The sequence below is a fragment of the Ursus arctos genome, unplaced genomic scaffold (genome assembly GCF_023065955.2).
Source record: "Ursus arctos isolate Adak ecotype North America unplaced genomic scaffold, UrsArc2.0 scaffold_29, whole genome shotgun sequence".
Classification (NCBI taxonomy): Eukaryota; Metazoa; Chordata; class Mammalia; order Carnivora; family Ursidae; genus Ursus; species Ursus arctos.
In genome coordinates this window covers 16,263,925-16,285,649 of record NW_026622974.1, presented here as the reverse complement: position 1 = coordinate 16,285,649, position 21,725 = coordinate 16,263,925, and the positions used below count along the sequence as shown (strand labels likewise).

The following is a 21,725-nucleotide window of genomic DNA, read 5'->3' as shown; positions in this document are numbered from 1 at the left end:
AAACATTTGGGAATAACCCCATACATTTTATTTGCTTTAAAAAACTACGTAAAGGCTATTGAATTAAAATGTCCAAATTTATGTTTAGTTTTCCACGGAGTTACAGCAGTGTTTACAGCACACATCAAAAATGCATGAGTATTTGGCCTTACTTCAAGATATGAAGCCCCCTTTCGACAACCGGGAGTCTCTGGATAATAATCTGGAAGCTTTGAGGAACCAACTTAAACAGTTAGAGGTAAGAACTCTTTGCTGCCTATTATGGATGGTTGTCAGCTGGTATTAATTTGGAAAAATGAGCATTGTGCTTTACCGTTACATTTAGAATGATTGTGATTGGTGTTTCTCACTGAATAGTTCTGGAATATACATCTTTTGCAGACATTTGAATTGGGATTGGCTCCAATTGCTGTTATTTTAAGAAAAGACATGAAGTTGGCAGAAGAGTTTTTAAAATCTCTTCCCAGTGACTTCCCCAGAGGACAGCTTGAGGAATTGAGGATAAGCCATCAAAATTTGCAGACTGCTTTCTCTTCCCTCAGCAGTGTGTCTTCAGAAAGAATGAATCATGTCATGCTCGCGATTGACTCTGAAATGGTAGGCATCAAAACACTTCACGCTGAGTCAGAATTTGAGTTTCGAAGAAAATTGGATTATTTGAAGATTTAGTTATGAGAAGAAGTCTTTTATTTTTCAGACTCTTAGGGCCTTGAAACAGAACCATTTTTTGTAGGAATTCAAAATTTGGGGAGTGACAGAAATGAACACATGATTTTATCTTCTAGTCTAAGCTAGCAGTTTCCCACGAAGAATTTCTGCAGAAACTTGAGTCGTTCTCACACTGGATATCAGAGAAGAGCAAATCTGTGAAGGATATTGAGATGGTGAATGTACAAGATACTGAACACGTGAAGAGACGTTTGGAGTTTCTCAAGGCAAGTATCAAAATAAAGGAGATAAATTTACGTACATTTAAAAACTTCCAGATTTAATAAAACAAATGTTTACCAAAAAAAAGTGACAGCTAAATCTAAAAGGATTATTTCCTTTCTTTGTCTCTAAGAGATGTTTGTTCATAGTTAACACAGCCATAAAATAATCACAACCAAACGGGCGTCCTTCCGATGCTTTCCCAACTGCCTTATCACTCTCTTACCAGCACTGACATCCTAGGATTTGTATTTATTTATGTATTAGTCACATTAATAAGTACTAGAATAATAGTTAAATTATTCTTACAAATACAACATAGTTCTTTTTTTTTTTTTTTAGATTTTATTTATTTATTCGACAGAGATAGAGACGGCCAGCGAGAGAGGGAACACAAGCAGGGGGAGTGGGAGAGGAAGAAGCAGGCTCATAGCGGAGGAGCCTGATGTGGGGCTCAATCCCAGATCGCCGGGATCACGCCCTGAGCCGAAGGCAGACGCTCAACCGCTGTGCCACCCAGGCGCCCCAAAATACAACATAGTTCTTAACAGGAATAGCTGCCTCATGAATGATGTTTAGGCTCCTGGCCTATGAGTCAGAGAACTGAAATTCTAGCTCACTGATTTCATGTTTCCGATTCCCCATTGGCTCGTTTATGTGCAACCACAATTACATGGATATTGTAAATATTAGCAAGTAATATTTTAATGTTGGTTTTCCCCTTTAACATGCCAAATGTATGTAAATTGGGTTTTTATCTTTTGCTGGAGTTACATTTTAAATGTGATATGGCAGGCAAGATTAAAATATTCTTAGAGGAGGGATGCCTGAATGGCTCAGTCAGTTAAGCCTCCGAGTCTTGATTTCGGCTCGGGGCATGACCTCAGGGTTGTGAGATTGAGCCCCACTTTGGGCTCTGCAGTCAGCAGGAAGTCTGCTTGAGATTCTCTCCTTCTCCCTCTGTCCCTCCTCCTGCACTCTCTCTCTAAAAAAAAAATAAATTTAAAAAATATTCTTAGAAGAATTGTCTCTCCATGTAATATTAATTACCATAGTATTTAAATAATTTCCTCATTACCATCTGCTACTAGGTGATGAATAGATTTTTGATTAAACGAATCCATGAAAAAATAATAAAACCTTGAGTCCCTGATATAAGAAACATATTTTAAAAATATTGCTAATGTAAGCTTTCTATTATGGCTTGTCTCCTGTTTTATAACTGGTACGGTCTTATTCACAGAACGTGTTGAAAGACCTTGGACGCACCAAAGTGCAGCTGGAGGCCACTGCCCTTGATGTGCAGTTCTTCATTTCTGAATGTGCACAAGACCTGGCTCCCAGCCAAAGCAAACAGCTACTGAGGCTCCTGAATACCACTCAGAAGTGTTTTCTTGATGTACAGGAATCAGTAGCTGCCCAGGTGGAACACTTAGAGACCCAGTTACAGCTCGAACAGGATCTTGATGATCAGAAGGTCTGCCTTTCTTTGTGGAGTTGGAATTCTTTGTCTTCAGTTCTTCCGTGTGAAACCTGTACTGTGGAGACCCGGGGTAGAATAGGAAGGATTTTCTGGAAAGGCAGTTAGTGGACAGGGTATAATGTAGAGATGGTGGAATATCTGGCAATACTGTTTTCCACAAGAATGCTGTAGTTAATTTTTCTGACTCCTTGAAACCACTGTTTTCTAGTGGGAGTCTTGATTTTTTTTCTTGGAGTAGGAAATAAGGATGCACTCAGGAATTTAGATAAATTGATGAACATATGGATAAAGAAGGATAAGGTGTCTTTTTCGTCTGGGAGGTGGTAGGGCACAGCAGTGCAGAGCATGGGCTGTGGAGCCAGACTAGCTGGATTTACATCCCAGCTACACTCAGGCATGTGTGACCTAGGACACGTCGTTCAACCACGGTTTTCTCAGTAGTAAATTGGAAATAGTAACAGTGCTTACCTGGTTGTATGGTGAGCGTTGATTAAAGAATGATATAAAACACTTAGTACTTTACTTGACTGGCATGTGTTAGGCTCCTAGGAAACATGATCAATGGCTGTAAGATGCATAACTAGAGTATAAATAATAGGAAAGCGAGAGGTGCAAGTATTAGTGGTGATTTACTAAATTAATCTCTTAATATAGTGAATTATATTAGCGTGCTACATCTAATAACAATGATGAGCAAAGGGGTGGCAATGGAATTAGGCATAGTGATTAAGTAAAAACATTGCATGCAGTGCTCCTTTTATTATTTCTTAAAGCACATAGGCATTGTCTCTAGCATGATAACCTATATACACATATCAGATATGTTAACAGACAAATCACAACTAACTTCTGTTTTGATATCCTTTTGCAGAATTAATTGTGTGTGTCGCAGGTTTCGAGAGCTTAAGAAAATGGAATGTTTCTTCCTGTCGGTCAGAAGCTCCATCTCTTACACATATGCATGGCCAGTATTCTACTGAGCAGTTTCATCCAAACATGATCTTCTTCTTTGTATACGGGACATGCTCTTACTTTCTGTATCACCTTGCTCAATATGTACCCCACTGCTATCATGTTTACAGCATACTCAGAAAAGCTTGCAAGATGTGTTCTAATTTTGCAGTTAGAACTTGTAAAATGTGCAGAACTTGCAAAATGTGTTCTAGTAAGGAGGAATCACAATAGTGAGTTTATGACCACACATTTGAGATGCTTTGATTTTGCCCCACTTTAGATTGTGGCAGAGCGTCAGCAGGAGTACAAAGAGAAACTCCAAGGAATATGTGATCTCCTCACCCAAACTGAAAACCGCCTCATTGGTCACCAAGAAGCCTTTGTGATTGGAGATGGCACAGTTGAGTTGAAGAAGTATCAGTCCAAGCAGGAGGTAAACTCTGGTTTTGCATCAGCAGGTCTATGTTGATACTAAGTTTGATTACTATTATTACCAAATCATTGTAGCTTCTCTGAGCCAAGGTGAGCTTTAAACTTGATACTAAGAGTTACATGTCCAGCTTCAAGAAAGCCAGTAATTTTCTTGACTGGTGTTGGTGAGATATTGAGGGAAGGCTGTAGAAAGGAGGTTGCTAATGGAAATACCTTGTGTGGGGGGTTAAAGCTTGCATCCACTTAAGGCCAGCTCACTCACTTTGCATCAGGTGAAATAGCCATTCATTTGGGTTCTTTCTCTCTCTTAACTTCCCATTCCTTTACTCTTTCTCTACAATTTGTCCCCCTTCATCAAACGAACAAACAGTAAAGACAGGTAAAGATAGCTTTCTTTTGGAGAAAGAACATTCTCATTGTAACTGGATAGCTCTTGTTTCAAATCCCAGACACTCCACATTGTTATTGTTACCCTGATAAAGAATCTCCTCAAGCCTCAGTTTCTTCATTGGTCATACCCCACTGATGGTAGGAGTTAAGGAAATGCTGTGTGTTAGTTACGTAACTAACACAGTGAATGTCACAAGACAGTGGCTCAGTAAGTGGTATTTCTTTCCATTCAAATACTTAGAATAATTTGATGACGCTTAAATTGAAAATATGGGAAAATAACGTGAAAGTTCAAACACAGTATAATTTGGAGAGTGAAAACACAAAGTAAAGGAGGAAGAGAAGAGGAAAAATTCCATAGAGAAATCTAGACAGAAGAAAGCTGTAACTGCTGAGGAGAGATCTTAATCTTGATCTTCCTAGCAGCGGGGGCAAAGAAGCAAAGGTTGCATATTAGAGACTCTAAGAGGGTTTAGAAGAATTATCTTAGTTCACTGGGGGAACTACTTTGTTTTTATCCTGAGTAACAGATATGTATTAAAAAATAAATGTTTAGGAACTGAATAAATAATATTATCATGTCTTTAAAAGCTCTTATAAATGTGCTCACATAACATGATAATATCTGGTGTGTGCAAATTTGTATAGATTATATTATTAAATTCATTATTTTCTTTTTTTTAAGATTTATTTATTTATTTTAGAGAGAGAGAGAGCCAGAGGAGGGGCAGAGGGAGAGGGAGAGAAATCCTCAAGCAGAACCCCTGCTGAGTGCAGAGCCTGGTGCGGGACCTGATAAAGAGTTCGATCCCAGGACCCTGAGATCGTGACTCGAGCCAAAACCAAGAGTCAGCCGCTTAACCAATTGAGCCACTCACACGCTCCTTAAATTCATTATTTTCAGTGTTTTACAAACCATATCCCTTCGTGAGACATGAAAATCTCACACCTTTCTTGAATGCTGTTTGAGATTTCAAATTATATTAAATATTGTGATTTAAGTAAACCAACTCAAATTGACTATGCTTTTTCAACCTATAAGTAAATGCTTCTTCTCTGCTCACTCCCTCTTATAGAATTACAACTCTGTAAGATTAAATAGGTGATAATTTAATATGAGATTTTTTTTTTCTTTTGTGTTATAAGGAATTACAGAAAGATATGCAAGGAAATGCACAGGCTTTGGCAGAAATAGTGAAAAATACGGAGAACTTCTTAAGAGAGAATGGCGAAAAGCTGTCACGAGAAGATAAAGCTTTGATTGAGCAAAAACTTAACGAAGCCAAGTTAAAGTGTGAACAGCTTAATCTAAAGGCAGAACAGTCAAAAAAGGAGCTGGATAAAGTTGTGACAACAGCAATCAAAGAAGAAACTGAAAAGGTCCTTATTCAAATACGTGGTACACTATTGCTTTGTTGAAGATAATTAGTGTAACAGTTACTTGAATTTTTAAGTGGTATCAGGTGCCAGTAAGCAACGTTTAGTACCAGAGACTAGAATTGTGCATTTCCAGTTATATAATTGACCAAATGCTACAGAAAGTTTGAGGAATTGCCTTTGTTTAACTTTTAAAAAAAAAATTTAAGTAGGATTGTCAGATTTTCTACTTGGGAAATGCATGAGGACTCATCAGTTGTAGTTAAAATTTCAGAATGTGTTTTTAAGGACAGTGGGAACTTCCCAGTAACTGCCTCTGGCTCTAAGGTTTAATTTCCCTGTATTCAGTTTTCAGCCTGTGTCTGTTTTTAGTCTCCCCAGTGTAATTTTAATGATCTTAAATATTTACTTTTGGAATATCTTGAAACTAGCGCCTCAACCCACATATAGAATACCTCCTGTGAACTTTCTCTCTCCAGGTCGCGGCTGCAAAGCAGCTGGAAGAGAGCAAAACCAAAATAGAAAACCTGCTGGACTGGCTGTCCAATGTGGACACAGACTCTGACAGGGCAGGGGTAAAACAGAGACAGGTAATCGAACAGAATGGGACCCATTTTCAAGAAGGCGATGGCACGTCGGTGATGGGAGAGGAGGATGAAGTTAATGGTAACCTGTTGGAAACTGATGTTGATGGACAGGTTGGAACCACTGAGGAGAATCTGAACCAGCAGTACCAGAAAGTTAAGGTTTGTTGTTCTAAACAGAGTAATATTGTTAAATTCTCTAAGGTCTGTAAAGAGAGGGGCACCTGAGCTCTCTCTTGAAACCTTAATGACCACTGACAGTAAAGTCCCATCCTCCAGGTATACCATTGTCTCAGAAGTTACTTTGGGAACTCTACGCAAGTCAGAAACAGTGAGAAAGAAATCATTAGATGAGGCATTCTTCTCAGTGAGGCAGATTTGTAAGGAATTAATAGGAATAATGATAGCTGATATTAATAGAGCAGTTATGGCGGGCCCTGCGGGCTCTCTTCTCAGCTCTTCCTGTCTGAATGCATCCCCCCCCACCTCCCCCGCGCACTACCTCTGAGGCCGGAGGCTGGATTCTCATTTCACAGATGGGCAAACTCGTGAACAGAAGTGAAGTAGCTTGCCCAATTGTACACATCTAGGGCAGGAGCTGAGGCAACTTTTGAAAAACCTTTTTCAGAGTGTCACATAACTGATCATTTTATTTCAGCATGTGGCTTTTGTAGTCAGATGACTGGGTTTGAGGCACTTCTGCAGTTTTATGTGTTTTCCTCCATGTCTTTGTCTTTGGAGTCTTTGGAATAGAATGCTCTGTGGGAGGTTTTTATATTATAGGAAATACAAATTAAACCAGAAGAAGAGTGGAAGTATTTATTGTATTTGTAGTTTCCAGGGGCTATTCCAGAACCTTATTGTAATTATCTCTTAACATGAAAAATTTAATGAATTCCTGAAGGAAGAAACCGTGTGGCCCAGGACATGTGGCATCACTAGAAAGTGCTAGAAACAGAACCCTGGCCAGGCCCTTGGGCTATCTCTCCACTCTGCCAGGACATTAGGAATTTCTAAGGCACTTTCAGAGTCCCATATTCTTAGAAGCAAAAAGATCAGAAGGCAAACATCATGCAGTTGCTAAAAACAGGGGCTTTCCTGTGAGGCCTCTTTATGTTTGAATCCACCTGCTGGTATTTTCCACTCTTTGGGTCAAGTTACTAACCTTTCCTGACTTCTTCGTAACTAACTTATAAGGAAGAGAAATTCATCACCATTTTTCCAAACTGCTCAAAATCCGTACTTGTCCTCTGTGACTGACTACTTTTCTTGGGAAGATTAGAAAATCTCCATACAAATAAGATTAGAGTGGTCAGAGCTTGCTAGTCTGAAATGCTGCGCCCCTTGATGACGTTAATGAGAAGCCAGTCGCGGGCCTGTGGATCACTTACGTCTGTGGGTCCTGAGGCGATGGGGGGCTCCCGACAGCCTCCGTGTAACCCTGTTACTGCTCTGACCTCACAGCTTATGTGTTTCCACGCAGGCCCGACACGAGAAGATCGTCTCTCAGCACCAGGCCGTCCTCATGGCCACGCAGGCTGCCCAAGCCTTGCTCGACAAACAGGGCCACCATCTGTCTCCTGACGAGAAAGAGAAACTGCAGAAGAACATGAAGGAACTGAAAGCACACTACGAAACCGCGCTGGCCGAGTCGGAGAAGAAGATGAAGCTAACGCGCTCTCTGCAGGAGGAATTAGAGAAGTTCGACGCCGACTACGGCGAGTTCGAGCACTGGCTGCAGCAGTCGGAACAGGAACTGGAAAACCTGGAAGCAGGCGCAGACGACCTTGGAGGCTTGATGACCAAACTGAAGCGGCAGAAGAGTTTCTCAGAGGATGTCATTTCTCACAAAGGGGACTTGAGGTACATCACAATTTCTGGAAACAGAGTGTTAGAAGCGGCCAAATCTTGCAGCAGGAGAAGCGGTGGTAGCAAGGCTGCCCAGGATAACATCGATACCTCTGCGACCTACAGAGAAGTCCAGGGCAAACTGGATCATGCCACCGATCGGTTCAGGTCTCTCTACTCTAAGGTAATTTTATTTTTAAGGGGAGATCAGTCTGTGACTATACTTTTCACTCTGTCCTCTTCACTTCGGTTTTGGAATTAGCGAGAAATCTAAGAACTGAAGCAAAGGACATGAAGTGGTTTCATCCTCATTCCCTCCTTCTTACTCATCTGCTTTACTCCAGCAAACATGTTTGAAGGTTAGGAGCCTCAAGTTAGCTAGTTTTTTTGTGAGTGGTTTCCAGGCAGCTTTAACTCTGAAACGCGAACATCCGATCTGACCACCAGGCGGCGTTTATGTTTTGGTTCCAGACTCAAAGTGTGGCTTCCTGATTGGCCGCCTCTCAGGCTTGGGACTGAACTTTCATGTTAGATAATTTTCCCTTCACTAATACTAAGCGTGTTTGTTTTGCAGCTATAGTCGATCAGTGCGTTATTTTAATACTTCATGGCTAACAGGCTGTTTCAGCTTCTCCTTTTGGACAAGCAAAAGAGTTTTGTTTAAAAAACAAAACAAAACCCACGAACTAAGAAAACATTTCCCTCTTTACAGTATAAGCTGAACAGACTAACCTAGTCGCACAGATGGTTTGAAGAGCATCCTTGGTTATCGGCCTTTGCTCCATTCTGATCTAGATTAGTTGCCCTCCTTGTGCAGCTTCAGTCTGGGGTGACATAGAAGTGATTTATTAAGCACTTTGAAAACTTTCCCATCTAATACATAGCTATATGCACATGGTGTATAAAACTCGGAATGTGTCCCAGCCTCCTCTGGTGATTGATATCTGAATGCTTCATTCTGCAGTAAGACCAGCCCTTGTAAACATGTTTTTTTGAACTGGTATAAATCTAGGACTATCTCTTCGTTTTTATGGTTACTTTTTGAAGATAGTTCTTCACATGAAGGAAAATATCTTATTCCTATCTTTTTCACTAACTTTGGTTGAACTCTGGTGTTGTCCAAGTTGCCTAACTCATAGGTCCTAAGGTTTTTAACACATACACAGTGGGATCTTAATCCCCCACCCTTAATCTCTTCTGATTTTTTATTTTTATTATTTTTTAGTGCAATGTCCTTGGGAATAATCTTAAAGACCTGGTGGATAAATATCAACACTATGAAGATGCTTCCTGTGGACTTCTTTCTGGGCTCCAGGCCTGTGAGGTTGCGGCGAGCAAACACTTGTCTGAACCCATTGCTGTGGACCCTAAAAATCTGCAAAGGCAATTAGAAGAGACCAAGGTAAGAGAAAGAGAGAAGGAGAGACAGAGAGAGAGAAAAGTGAGCGATCCAACCCTTCGGTAGTCTTACTGACAGCCATCCACTCCCCCATACTTTTGTGATCATTCCCCTTGGAAAGGGGAACAAAGGATGGAAACTTACTTCTCTTTCTAGAGGCAGTTCCCAGTCCATTCATTTCTCTTTCTAATGAGGTTGTATCTTCCACTGTTGTTTAACTGGTTTGACATTGCTGTTACGGCTTGCATCCCACCACGCCCTCCTCCCTAAAGAAAAACCAATATTGCCCTGGCCACGTGTTTGTCTTTATACTTATTTATTTTGTTCATTGTCTTTCTCCTCCATTGGAAGTAAGTTCCATGGAGGCAGATGTTTTTCTCTCTTTCATTCATTGCTATCTCCCCAGCACCTACAGGAGTGCATGACTCAAAGTAGGTACTCAGTAAGGGTTTGTTCAAGCACGAATAGGTGGAAAGGAAGAAGGGATGTCACTGTCCCATTTCAGGTTTGAGGATCAGGACTGGAGTTCCTGTTGAGTGTCCCCATGATTCTTAGAGACATGAACTGCAGTTACTGCCTAGCACCGTTCTCAAAAAGTCTACCTGCTCCTTCAGAAGGCTTGATGTCAGACCCGAGTAATTGCAAAGGTCTCAGCATACCCACAATGGCAGAGAGAGTCTATCTTAAGTTTAAAGCATATTTTAAAATCTTAATGTGAGGGGCGGTCATTTTTGAAGTACTTTACTCCTGTTCCATATGACCAATAATTTTGAGTTTGAAAGTTTCATTTCATAAATCAGTTCTGTGTCTCCTTTTAGCAGATCAGTAGCAGTGATTGCTGCCATCGCTAGAAAGTCAACAAAGTATTGCCAGTTAAACAACTGCCCTCCAAAATTCAGCTGCAGCTGTTAGTGACAGAATCAGAAATCACTGTTGTGCTGTTAACAAGGAGAATGGGCCAATGTTGGGTATTGCCTGAGATTGACCGAGTCTGGCTGGAAGAAGTCATAGCCTAGGGTGAAATGTGGCAGGTTAAGGCCGAGGCAGAGAGAAGGGGCTGGGAAGTGTGGGATGAGGGGGGAGGGAGGTGAAGCGCAGGGAGGTCGGGAGGACGAGGGTGCCGCTTCTCTCCTGGGCTGAAGAGTTTACTCAGTGTCACCTGAGGCTCCAGGGAGAGGTCCTGTTCTGGGTGGGCATCCCTGAGAAGGCACGGCCTCCTGGGGGTGGCTCCCTTCCTTTGGATGTGCGTTGCCAGTCCTGGGCCTCTTTGTTTGTGTTTACTCTTTTCCACAAGAACAAGTCTGTCTTAATTAAGTTTCCTGGTCCCGCTTGATTACATGTCCAAGGACAGTGTATGTGGTAGGGGCCGAGGAGAGGCTGCGGCATAAAGGCCATTATTTTGGTAGAAATTGCCAATAGCTTAAAATAATTATTAAGATTGCCTACATGACATTTAGTGAAGTTAGATATTTTTAGTATAGGGAAGTGTATACACTAAAAACAACACATTTTAAGTTAGGTCTGTCTATCAGGAAACCAGTTACATCCTATATAAAAGTAATTTTTCTATAACTAGAGCTAAAAGAAGAACAAGAACCCAAAAGGATAGTGTGGTTTTTAAGTTAAACAGATACCTGGATTAATTGTCAAATGGGGGAAAACTATCTTGGTATGAGCTGCGGAGGAAGACCCTTCTAGTCGTAAGGCAGCCAAAGTAATGTTAAAGAGGAGAGCAATGTCTCAAAGGAGAATAAATTCTAATTAAGCCACAATGTAATTTCAAAAATTAAATGTGCAATTAAAGTTGTTCTTGGAATATGTTCTTATTTTCCTCACAGATGATCTCAGCATGTAGCAAGGATACATTTTTAGGAGGATTAAGCAGTTTCCATTTCTTTCATTTTTATTAACATTTAAAAATTATTTTTCTTTAACAGTAATATAAACACCTAAGACTACCACAGAAAAATCAGTTTTCTCTACATTTACAATACTAGCATATTCTGTTGGATAATAAATGTAACTTGGGGTATCCAAGTCGGTGCATTTGAAACCCTTGTGTCCAATAGCACATTGTTATTCGCATTATCATTCAAGGGACTGGTAGCTGTATTGTCAGCCCTCTGATACCACGGAACTGTAATTACAGTCCTCATGCTCTGCTTTCAGAAAGATCACTAGACAAAAAACATTTTAGTTCCACATGAGGCAGAGAAAGACAGGATTTGGGGACCAGTTTAGAGGCCTGGGTTTGGGACTAGGTGTGGAGCTAGATCCTGTTGACTGACAGTGTCGACCTTCCAGACTTGCACTGAGCTCAGGGACGTTGTAAGTCAGGAGTCTTCTGAGTCTTGGACAAGTGCCCTTTATAAATTTCACACTTTTCTGGTCTAGTCGAGGAGACCAAGGTCATAATCTTTCAGTAGCCCTTGTCAGAGATGCGTCTTTATGTTTTGATTTCATTGAAATCCATTAAAAACTACATATGGTACCCCTTTGAATATTTTAATTTGCAGTTTTATTCTAAAGTCGTGTTATAACCACTGCTCTAGTTAAATTATAACCTGATATGTGTTAGGAATTAAAAACTGTTGAGACTCTCGAGCATAATTATGGAGAGAAAAGGCCTGGGATGTTTTGAAAAGGAGAGGTGAAGGAAAAAAACCTTCTTTTGTAATCCATTTCTAAGTTTTAGGATGCTAGGGGAGGGCCATCGTTGGTATCGGGTATTTTTGTTAGGACCATGCTAACTTTTACATATATTTATTCGGCAGACGTTTATGTGCTAGGCCCACTGTTAGGCCTCGTGAAGACACAAGGATGTTAAAACCCTGCCTCTCCCCTTGGAGAGCGCACATTCTAAAAAAAATTTTTTGAAGGTATTCATAACCTTATTTCATCTCTTAAATAAGTATGCAGTGCCAGCAAACTGTGTCTGTGGCTTAGACCTCAGTCTGGTTCTAGGTAAAGTTCCTGTCTTGAGGAATACCTTATACTTCCTGTAACTAAACCTGTGAAAGAATTTCCTAGACAGATCCACTCTGATAGATTCTCCGGCCTTTTGGGGCAATTTTAGGATCTGGTACACAGATCACAAATCCCACGCTGGCCATAGCTTTGACATATGGGCTGCCGTATGTCATATAAATGACTCGAATATGAAAATTAGTTGAGCAAATGTTTGCCATTGGCCGTAGGCATTTGTTTTAGTCTGAAGTGAAGACTGAAATAGAAGAGGATCTTTTTCAATCTCATACCTGATATTTTTATTTATTTACTTTTCAATTATTTACTTCTTCTAGAAACGTTTCTTAGGGCCTACTATGTGCCAAGCACTGTGCTGGGCAGTGATAAAAGAAAGCTGAATAGAATGAATTCCTCAAAGAGGTTACAGTTTAAGAGACAAATCCAGTAATATTCACAGGTATTTATGGGAACCCCTGCAGGGAGTACTTATAAACTAGGGGTGAAGAGAATGTTAGGGGGTTTCCCAGCTGACTGTTAACAGGTGAACAAGATCCAGGCTCAGAATGATGGGGAATAGGTTGCGTGAGAAGATTAGCATGTAGAGATGTTAAACGTTGGGTCTAGCTTGAGCAGATAGCTAAGAAACAGCTGTGTTTTTGGACATTTCTGGAACAGGAGGTGGAGGAAGGTGAAATCGAAGATAGAATTAAGGAATAGATGTCATTGGACATACTATTTTATAGTATGCTCAAGTCTGTCATTTTTATAATGCCAATGGGAAGCTACTGAAAGATTTTAAAGAGATGAGTGATATGGTCAGGTATGTATTTTAGATAGAACACATTGGGGGGTTATGTCAGGGAAGAGATTGGAGGCAGGGAGCTCAGTTAGGATGCTTTCTTCTGTTGAGTGCAGTGATCCAGAAATGCAGAGCAGAAGTCTGCTTTTAAAAACACATTAAGCAGGTAAAATTGTCGGGGCCCGATGGTGGATTTGCACGTGGAAAGGAGGGTTAAGGGAGCGTCCAGGAGGGGCCTGAGTTACTACCTGGGTCATGAGATGCAGCAGCAGGAGGAGTAGTGCAGGTACTGAGAGAGAATGAGTTCAGATTCAGCGTTCTGAGTTTGAGGGGACTGTTCACACCCAGATGGAAATGATCAAGAGGCAGTTGGAAACCTGGGCCCATGGCCAGGGATGAGTTCATCTACAGTTGGGCATATGGGAATTTGAATTTGGAATCTGAATGTGAGACTGGAAGGGGAGCTTGAGTAGCTCCAGTGAAGTGAAAGCCAAGCATGGGGCCCGGCTGGACAGTCAGCCCATTTGGACCCAGATACGTCGGAGGTGTTAGGAATGCAGGCCCAGACTTCTGGAAGACTTATCTGTGGTTCTTGCCTCTACTACCTCTTCTCTCTTCATTGTAACTGTTGAGCCACATATAGGTAGAGAAATGGGGGCCTCGATTCAGCAAATTCAGGGTTACAGTATCCTTTCTGAAGCAAATGACGTCGTTAACCTTTTCCACTTTCTCTCTTCCTGTAACCTTTGGGGACAGAATTATTCCAGGCCCATTTCCATCTCCCTGATCACATCTGTTCTTTTTCCGTTCTCATCACTTGCGTGTAACAATTCTCCGTGATTCCCTGAGGCCTCCTCCTCCGGTGTCTCTGTGCTTGCTCCTCTAGCAGTCTTGCCATGAGTCTTGGCTTCCAGAGCTCTATGTCTAGTTCCAGCCTGTGTTCAGAGTCACCTCCATTTCCAACTTCACTGGGTTTTTTTTCTTTCTGTATGAGGTCCTTAGGGCTCTTTGAAATCATAAATTCCTAAATAGACTCTCTAATGCTCCTAAACTTGCTCCCACTTTTGCTTATGCGTTCCATCAATTACCTAGGCTCAGAAATGTTGGATTCTTCTCATCTCTTCTTTTCCCTTGTTCCTGCCTCCTCAAGCAGTGATGTCCCATGGAACATTCTGTGACCATGGAAATGCTCTATAATGTCTCCAATATGGAAACCACTCGTCACCTTGTCTACTTAGGACTTGAAATGTGGCTAGTACAATTAATTTTAAATTTCAAAAGCTCCATGTAGTTAGTGGCTACTGTCTCTCACAGTACAGCTTTAGACAACCAGTTACCAAGAGACCCTCCCCAACTCTGTAACCAATTTTGCCTAACCAGATTAGAAGGGCCCCTCTCCTTTGTTACTGCTGAAGTTGCCCCTAACTGGTGTCTCTGCTTCATTTCTTACTCATGTCATTTACCCCACCCAGTGCTACAGATTTCGCCTTTTCTTAAGACAGCTCTGAGCATGTCAACCCATACTCAGAATCCTTGAACAACCCTCCATTGCTGCGGGATAAAATGTAGACTCTAGCTGCATAGTCCTGTTGCTGTTCATTCACACAGACACATTCTCTAACTGATTGGGACCCTCCCCTGTCCTGTGATGTTTCTGTCCCCATCTTTGTTGACCCTACAGGGACATGTCCTCCCTCTCCACTTCTGCCTGCCTCCATCCACACTTTCTTCAGGACCCAGCCCAGTACCACCAGCCTAGAGGTGGTCCTCATGTTCACTTATCCCTCCTCTCAGCTTCTGGTAGCAGTTATCAGTTCCTGATGTAGATTATAAGATCCCTATAGGTGAGCTTTGTGTCTGTTTGGTTTTATATTTTCACAAATGCAGCAAGATTTTTTTTGAATTTTTAGATGTTAAGTAACTTTTGTTGAATAAACAGAAAGAAATATGACTTTGTATAGAAATGGAAATCCTTAGTTATTTCCTTACGCGGAGTCAGAAATAGTCCCAAACGTTTTTTGTTGTTGTTGTTGGTGGTGGTGGTGGTGTTAGGCTGGTTTTTGTTTTATTTTTTGGTGGTTAGTGAGGGTATTGTCTGAGGCCTTGAGGTGGGGATGAAGGGAGATCTCAGGCTAGGAGTAGAGGGGCAGGCTGCAAGATCAAGAATCAGGCCAAGTATCATGAACATATGCTCAATGGTTTATTTCAATACTGAATTTGTATTATCCTCCCTGGCTGATGCCTTTGCTAACACCACTTTATAACTGGCCTTCTTCTAAGGACTCTGGAGTAAGTTTATAATGATGAAAAGATCTTTTATCTTTTCATTACTTTACTTTATCATACTATAAATATTCTAATATTTATAGTCCAATATTACTTTATCATACTATATCCAAATAGTCCAATATTACTTTATCATACTATAAATAATTTTTTTATATTGGAAATATGTTATTTAGTCCTATTGAGTATAACTGAAGCATTCAATCCTCCAGGCTCTGCAAGGACAGATATCAAATCAGCAGGTTGCTGTAGAGAAACTTAAAAAAACGGCTGAGGTGCTTTTGGATGCCAGAGGATCTCTACTTCCAGCCAAGAATGATATCCAGAAAACACTGGGTAAGTGTTTATTTCCTTGTTTGCTTTCTCACGGGTAAATTCTAAATGAAGGTCTTCTGATATGGAGAACACGCTCACTAGTGTATATTGTGTTACTTACGTCCTTTCACTGTGAAATGGTGCTTCCCAGGCTGGGAGGAGCCAAGCCTTTCTGGGCAGGTGTCTTGGGACTGGGGTTTGTGTACTTTGGAAAGAGTATATTTAAAGTTTATTTTTATATTTAGAAAATGTAACAAAAACGCTTTATGTAATAGTCACCACGGAAAGTAGAAGTTAAGATTCTTTTGGTTGATGACATTGGGCAGAGCTAGACTCTAAACCTCCGGCCAAAAGAGACTCATTGAGAGGTCTTTGTAGAAAGCAGGAGCGTGGCGTTAAGAGATGTGCTTTAAAACAGTGTTCCCACCTCTCCGTTTTCTAGAAGCCCTTGAGTGGAGTCACGGGGCTCTGATTACCACAGTTTCCTCCAGTGATACCAGAAACTGGTATCCGGTCAGAGTGGTGCTTCTGTGGCCTCTCGCATTAGAGTCGGTGTCTCTTGAGAAAAGAGCTCTTCCATGTTATTCTTTGTATCCATGTGTCGTATTTAGTTTCTATTAAATGCACAGAGGGGTATCAATAAATGTTCGCTGTCTTACTGTATTTTTTGCTTTGACTTTGCTGCTTTTTACCTAATGTATAGTTCGAGGTTACTATATATTTCTACGTGTGAAATAAAAAACAATGTTTTGTAAGATGATTGCACCTGTGTTTCACGCCAAAGCAAGCGTGAGTTAAAATCTGAGTAGAAATTTTAGATGAAGAAAAGGATGAAACTTTGCTTTTCTAAAACCAGTCTGTAGAAGGAAAACTTCCGTTCATTCTTGAAGATGTCCAAACTTTTTTGATCATGCACCCCTGTCAAATAATTTTCAGCACGTACTCTCATATATGCATGTATATTTATAAGTGATATACACATATTACTATCTTACCACATTATGTGTATAATAATTATGAAACACAAAACATAAAATTTTAAAGTGAAGATAAAAATATGAATGGAAGTTCTAATATTTTGTTCCTATATCCCACCATTGGCAACCACTGCTGTAAGGACTTGGGCATAGAGATCTGGAGGAGAAAGAAAGACTGTATTATATGTGCTTCTGTTATTTGCAGAGGCATTTTTCCCATTGTGAAGCGTACATAGTTTCATTTTTATTAGCTTAAAAATTCACATGTTCTACATTATTTAAGACTTTGAAACTTCTATGTGGCATAAGTTTCTAGGAATTTGTGAAAATATATTTAACATATAGAGGAATTTCTCTAAGATCTATCTGACCTCTAAGAAAACCAACCACTTAAAAAAATAACAGTCTTAGAGTAGGTTTCATTTTGTACCTTTTTCTTCTAAAATAATATTTACTTAGTAAAAGCAAGAATTCACTTCAGCGACAATATTTCATCACTAGGAAATACAAAAACAGTAACACTCAAAATGTGTTCATTTTAGTACAATAGCTGACTTTGCTCGGGAAATCACGTCTCAAGGCTAAACAGATTACTGATGGTCACCTGCTGATGCCCAGAGTTGCCCATTTGAGAAGCAGCTCATCTGCTAGTCAGTCACCACCTGCAATTCAGAGTATCTTCTCTGTGACTTCCAAAGAAGGGCTTATATTTGCACTTGCTGCTTGTTTTGTCTGCTGGTTGGCATCTTGTGCGTATTCAGTGTGTTCCCCTGCCCCTGTCTGCGCTCTCCAGGCTTCATCGTGTTCTGTGACCGGACCATGACTGTCTCTTTAATTATCTAAGCTTAACCTCTCAATTCCGTGAAAATTTGTCAAAGTGATTTTCATGACACATTAAAACAATCAAAGAGATATATTGCTTCTATTGATTTTGTTCCTGGGCCAAACACAGCATGTAAAATGTTTCACTCTCAGAGAGGGGTTTGCAGAGTTTTCTAACTGAACATACAACATATCCAAATATAATTAAAATACCTTTCAAATTATTGGGCAGTAAGTGATAAATTGATGATTTATTCCAGAGAGAGAGATTAATACATTAAAAGTCATTGTTCTTTTAACTTCTCATAGGTCTGCAGTACAGAATGTAGGATGTTAAAGTATAGAACTTTCTGTTTGAGTGAAAATGAGGCTAGAACAGCTTGTTTTTTTTTAGCATCTTAAGTCTTCAGAATTGAAAGTAAGGTTAATCTCATCTGAGATAGGTCAACCTGTTAATAACCTTATTTATTTTTCCTTTTGGTCTGCTATTGAACTTTTCAAATAAATTCCATTTATATTTTAGAAGCATAATCTCAGCCTTTCTTATTTTAAGTGAATTTTCATGATCTATTTTCTCCTTATAAGTGCATCTGTCAGTTTCTGTGCTTTTGAGTACTTTGCTTAGACTGTGAAGGGTGACAAAAGCTTAAGTATATGTTTGCGTGTGTGTGTGTGTGTTTGTGTGTGAGAGAGAGAGAGAGAGAGAGAATGCATGTTGCACACAAGGTAGAGATAATTTTTATATGTGAAGGCTAATTCTTGATAAATCTTTTTCTAGCTGTTATTGTCCTTGAGAATAGCTGTATATGACTGTCACCTTTTCCTTTATCCATGTAGTTATCAGGTAAGGCTAATCTGAAATGTCAGATTGAGAACCAACATTTACTCTAAAGATTGGCTGTTTACACCACTAACGTTTCTCTGGGGCAAGTCGAATGTTTATGCATCCCCAAATCTCTTTTCGAATGCAGATGACCTATATGTCAACTATTTTTTTTTTTAATTTCAGTTTTTTATATTCCACTGAGATATTTTCTTCTTTAGTTAAGGTTTCAGATGGTGCTCTGAACATTTTTTAAAAAAATATCTTATTTATTTATTTGACAGAGATAGACAGCCATCGAGAGAGGGAACACAAGCAGGGGGAGTGGGAGAGGAAGAAGCAGGCTCATAGCAGAGGAGCCTGATGTGGGGCTCGATCCCACAACACCGGGATCACGCCCTGAGCCGAAGGCAGATGCCCAACCACTGTGCCACCCAGGCGCCCCTGCTCTGAACATTTTTGATGAACAAAATGAACATACGCATTTTGAACTTACCATTTAAACTTTTTTCTTTTTCCAGTTTTGGTGAGGAAATTGTGTGACTCACCATAGTGTATTTTGGAAAAGGAATAGGGCAAAGAGAGCTTTGCGGTTAACACTTGCTGATCTTTTTGGACTAGATGACATTGTCGGGAGATATGATGATCTGTCCAAGTCTGTTAATGAACGAAATGAAAAACTGCAGATAACCTTGACCCGCTCACTGAGTGTGCAGGATGGCCTGGATGAAATGCTGGACTGGATGGGAAGTGTGGAAAGTTCTCTGAAAGAGCAGGGTCAAGTGCCCTTAAACTCTGCTGCTCTCCAGGATGTGATCAGTAAAAACATTGTAAGTGACATTTAAAAAGAAAAAAAAACCCACAAACTTTTAGATGAACAAAAAAAGCCACTTAAAAAGTCCCAAGGATGGGTAGATTCAAGATACACTTAAGGATAAAGAAAAGGAGTTTTCCTGAGTGTAACCGTGGAAAGTAGTGCTTGCACCGAGACACATGTGTAAAACAGTTCTCTGAAGAAGTAGAGAGCGAGCTTTGTAGACTTTCTCATGAATGTAATTCATTATCGGGGGCTTACACATGCACGAGGCCTAGCTTGTTTATCACAGCTTCAGCCAGCTGCACTTGAGGTAAATCAGATCAATTTTGTTGTTGTCTAGCCTTTTAAAAATTAGGACCATGGATAATCCCTAGGCTCCCCTCAATCCCAGGGGCTGCTGGGTAGCAGCCGCCTCCTGCCTCGCTCAGGCAACACGCCAGCTGTTCCCCGCTCTGTCTTGAAGAGATTTGGAATGGTGTTCCTCAAGGGACAGATCAGACTTGTCAGTCAGCCCCAACACTTAACTTCCCTTAGTCACAGGTTGTCCAAGTTCGTGTTGTCATGTATGGTCATTTTTTAACGCTCTGTGACATCATTTATGAACATCATTATAAAACATATGCGATATTTGGTTCGTTTCAGATGTTGGAACAGGATATTGCGGGTCGTCAGAGCAGTATAAATGCCATGAATGAGAAACTGAAGAAATTCATGGAAACAACAGACCCATCCACTGCATCCTCACTGCAAGCCAAGATGAAGGACTTGTCTGTCCGGTTTTCAGAAGCAAGTCGTAAACACAAAGAGAAACTTGCCAAAATGGAGGAGCTAAAAAACAAAGTAGAACTCTTTGAGAACCTCTCAGAAAAGCTCCAGACATTTTTAGAAACAAAAACTCAGGCTCTCACTGAGGCAGATGTGCCAGGAAAAGATGTTCCTGAATTGTCTCAGTATATGCAGGTATGTCTTCCTTAATATTCACGAGGTTGATCAAGCGTATGAACACTTCAGACCAGCTCATACATATATTAGCAGCATTACATTTAGCAGTCATCATTTTAACTGTTGATGGATTAGTAAGGATCTATGCTTCCCTCCTTCAAAAATCCCAAATCCCATCTTCTCCTCAAAGCCTTTGCTCATTGATTAGAAATGAACACCATTTCTCGTGTATACACTTTCCATGTATTAAAGATGATATAAGTATCATATGCCAGAACCCACAAAGAGACAGACTATAAAGAATGCCTTTTTTTTTTTTTTAACTAGGTAATTTTTTTTTTTTTTCTAAGATTTTATTTATTTATTTGACAGAGACAGCCAGCGAGAGAGGGAACACAGGCAGGGGGAGTGGGAGAGGAAGAAGCAGGTTCCCAGGGGAGGAGCCTGATGTGGGGCTCGATCCCAGGACTCTGGGATCACGCCCTGAGCCGAAGGCAGACGCTCAATGACTGAGCCACCCAGGCGCCCCAAGAATGCATTTTTAAATACATTTACTTGTGTTCTCTTTCAGACAGCCTAACTGCATGTTTATTTATATTTAGAGTACTGACCACAGGCAGGATCATTCTGTGAAATCCGGTCCCATACATACTTCTTGATAGAATGCCATCTGGAGATCTAACATCTTAGATTGATTAAATATCTAAATGCTTTGTAGGAATCAACTTCTGAATTCTTAGAACACAAGAAAGATCTTGAAGTTTTACACAGTGTTTTGAAGGAGATATCCAGCCATGGCTTGCCAGGTGATAAGGCTCTGGTTTTTGAAAAAACCAATAATTTGTCAAAGAAGTTCAAGGAAATGGAGGATACCATCAAAGAAAAGTAAGCACCACATAAGACATTGGATTTTAGTCTACTTGATACTTTAAAGAATGAATTATTTTTACTTGCTCGTGTAGATACCTGAGACAAACTTGGAAATAAGCATAGTGCTACTTTGTTAGTGTTTTTATATTTATATATATTTTTTGCTATTAAAATTAAGTGCATTTTGTTAGAATATTTAGGAAGGGAATTTGATACTTCTTAGCTAAAAGTAGAAAGCATTATGTAGAAAAATAGTGGTGGTAGTGTATTACTGAAAATAATCTAAAATCACTGTGGTCTCTGAATCTTTGGCAAATACCACATTTTTATTTGCAAAAGCAGAAATAACCTTGAAAGATAGCTTGTAGTTCATTGATTTGGGGGCTTAATTCAGAAAGTGCACAATTTCATAGTTATTGGTGGGCCCTGTTTTTTTCTGTTTTTTTTTTTTTTTTTTGTAAAATAGTTTACTTTTTAAAAGGTTGTAGATAAGAAATGACTCCATGAACAAGTAAGATAAGAAACAAGAGAATGCACCTAAGTTGAGCTAAAAAACTGTACAGGGATAAACCTTATGAGTAGACTTTTCTATTTGATCTCATGTTAGGTTAGAATATACATCTGGTTTTGCTAAAGACCCCACAAAGATAGAAAATAGTTATCTTTTAATTCTTCTGTATTTCTTCAGAATTCTCTACCTAAAACTTTTG

General features: G+C 40.1%; 1 protein-coding gene across 28 annotated transcripts in view; it reads left to right on the top strand.

Annotated features, from left to right (window-relative positions):
• The window catches only part of LOC113261161 (dystonin), a 453,463-nt gene that overhangs the window by 325,566 nt on the left and 106,172 nt on the right, over positions 1-21,725 (top strand). For 22 of the 28 annotated variants that reach the window (XM_026507164.4, XM_044387138.3, XM_044387135.3 and 19 more), the window contains 13 exons: positions 89-238; positions 382-597; positions 786-935; positions 2,174-2,407; positions 3,648-3,800; positions 5,336-5,569; positions 6,046-6,312; positions 7,634-8,182; positions 9,224-9,400; positions 15,662-15,785; positions 19,008-19,216; positions 19,846-20,163; positions 20,864-21,030. In XM_026507164.4, the coding sequence (XP_026362949.3) occupies positions 89-238; positions 382-597; positions 786-935; positions 2,174-2,407; positions 3,648-3,800; positions 5,336-5,569; positions 6,046-6,312; positions 7,634-8,182; positions 9,224-9,400; positions 15,662-15,785; positions 19,008-19,216; positions 19,846-20,163; positions 20,864-21,030 (2,948 nt within the window). The remainder of the gene's footprint in view (positions 1-88; positions 239-381; positions 598-785; positions 936-2,173; positions 2,408-3,647; positions 3,801-5,335; positions 5,570-6,045; positions 6,313-7,633; positions 8,183-9,223; positions 9,401-15,661; positions 15,786-19,007; positions 19,217-19,845; positions 20,164-20,863; positions 21,031-21,725) is intronic. The other 6 variants (XM_026507181.4, XM_057304001.1, XM_044387144.3 and 3 more) reach the window with 1 other exon arrangement.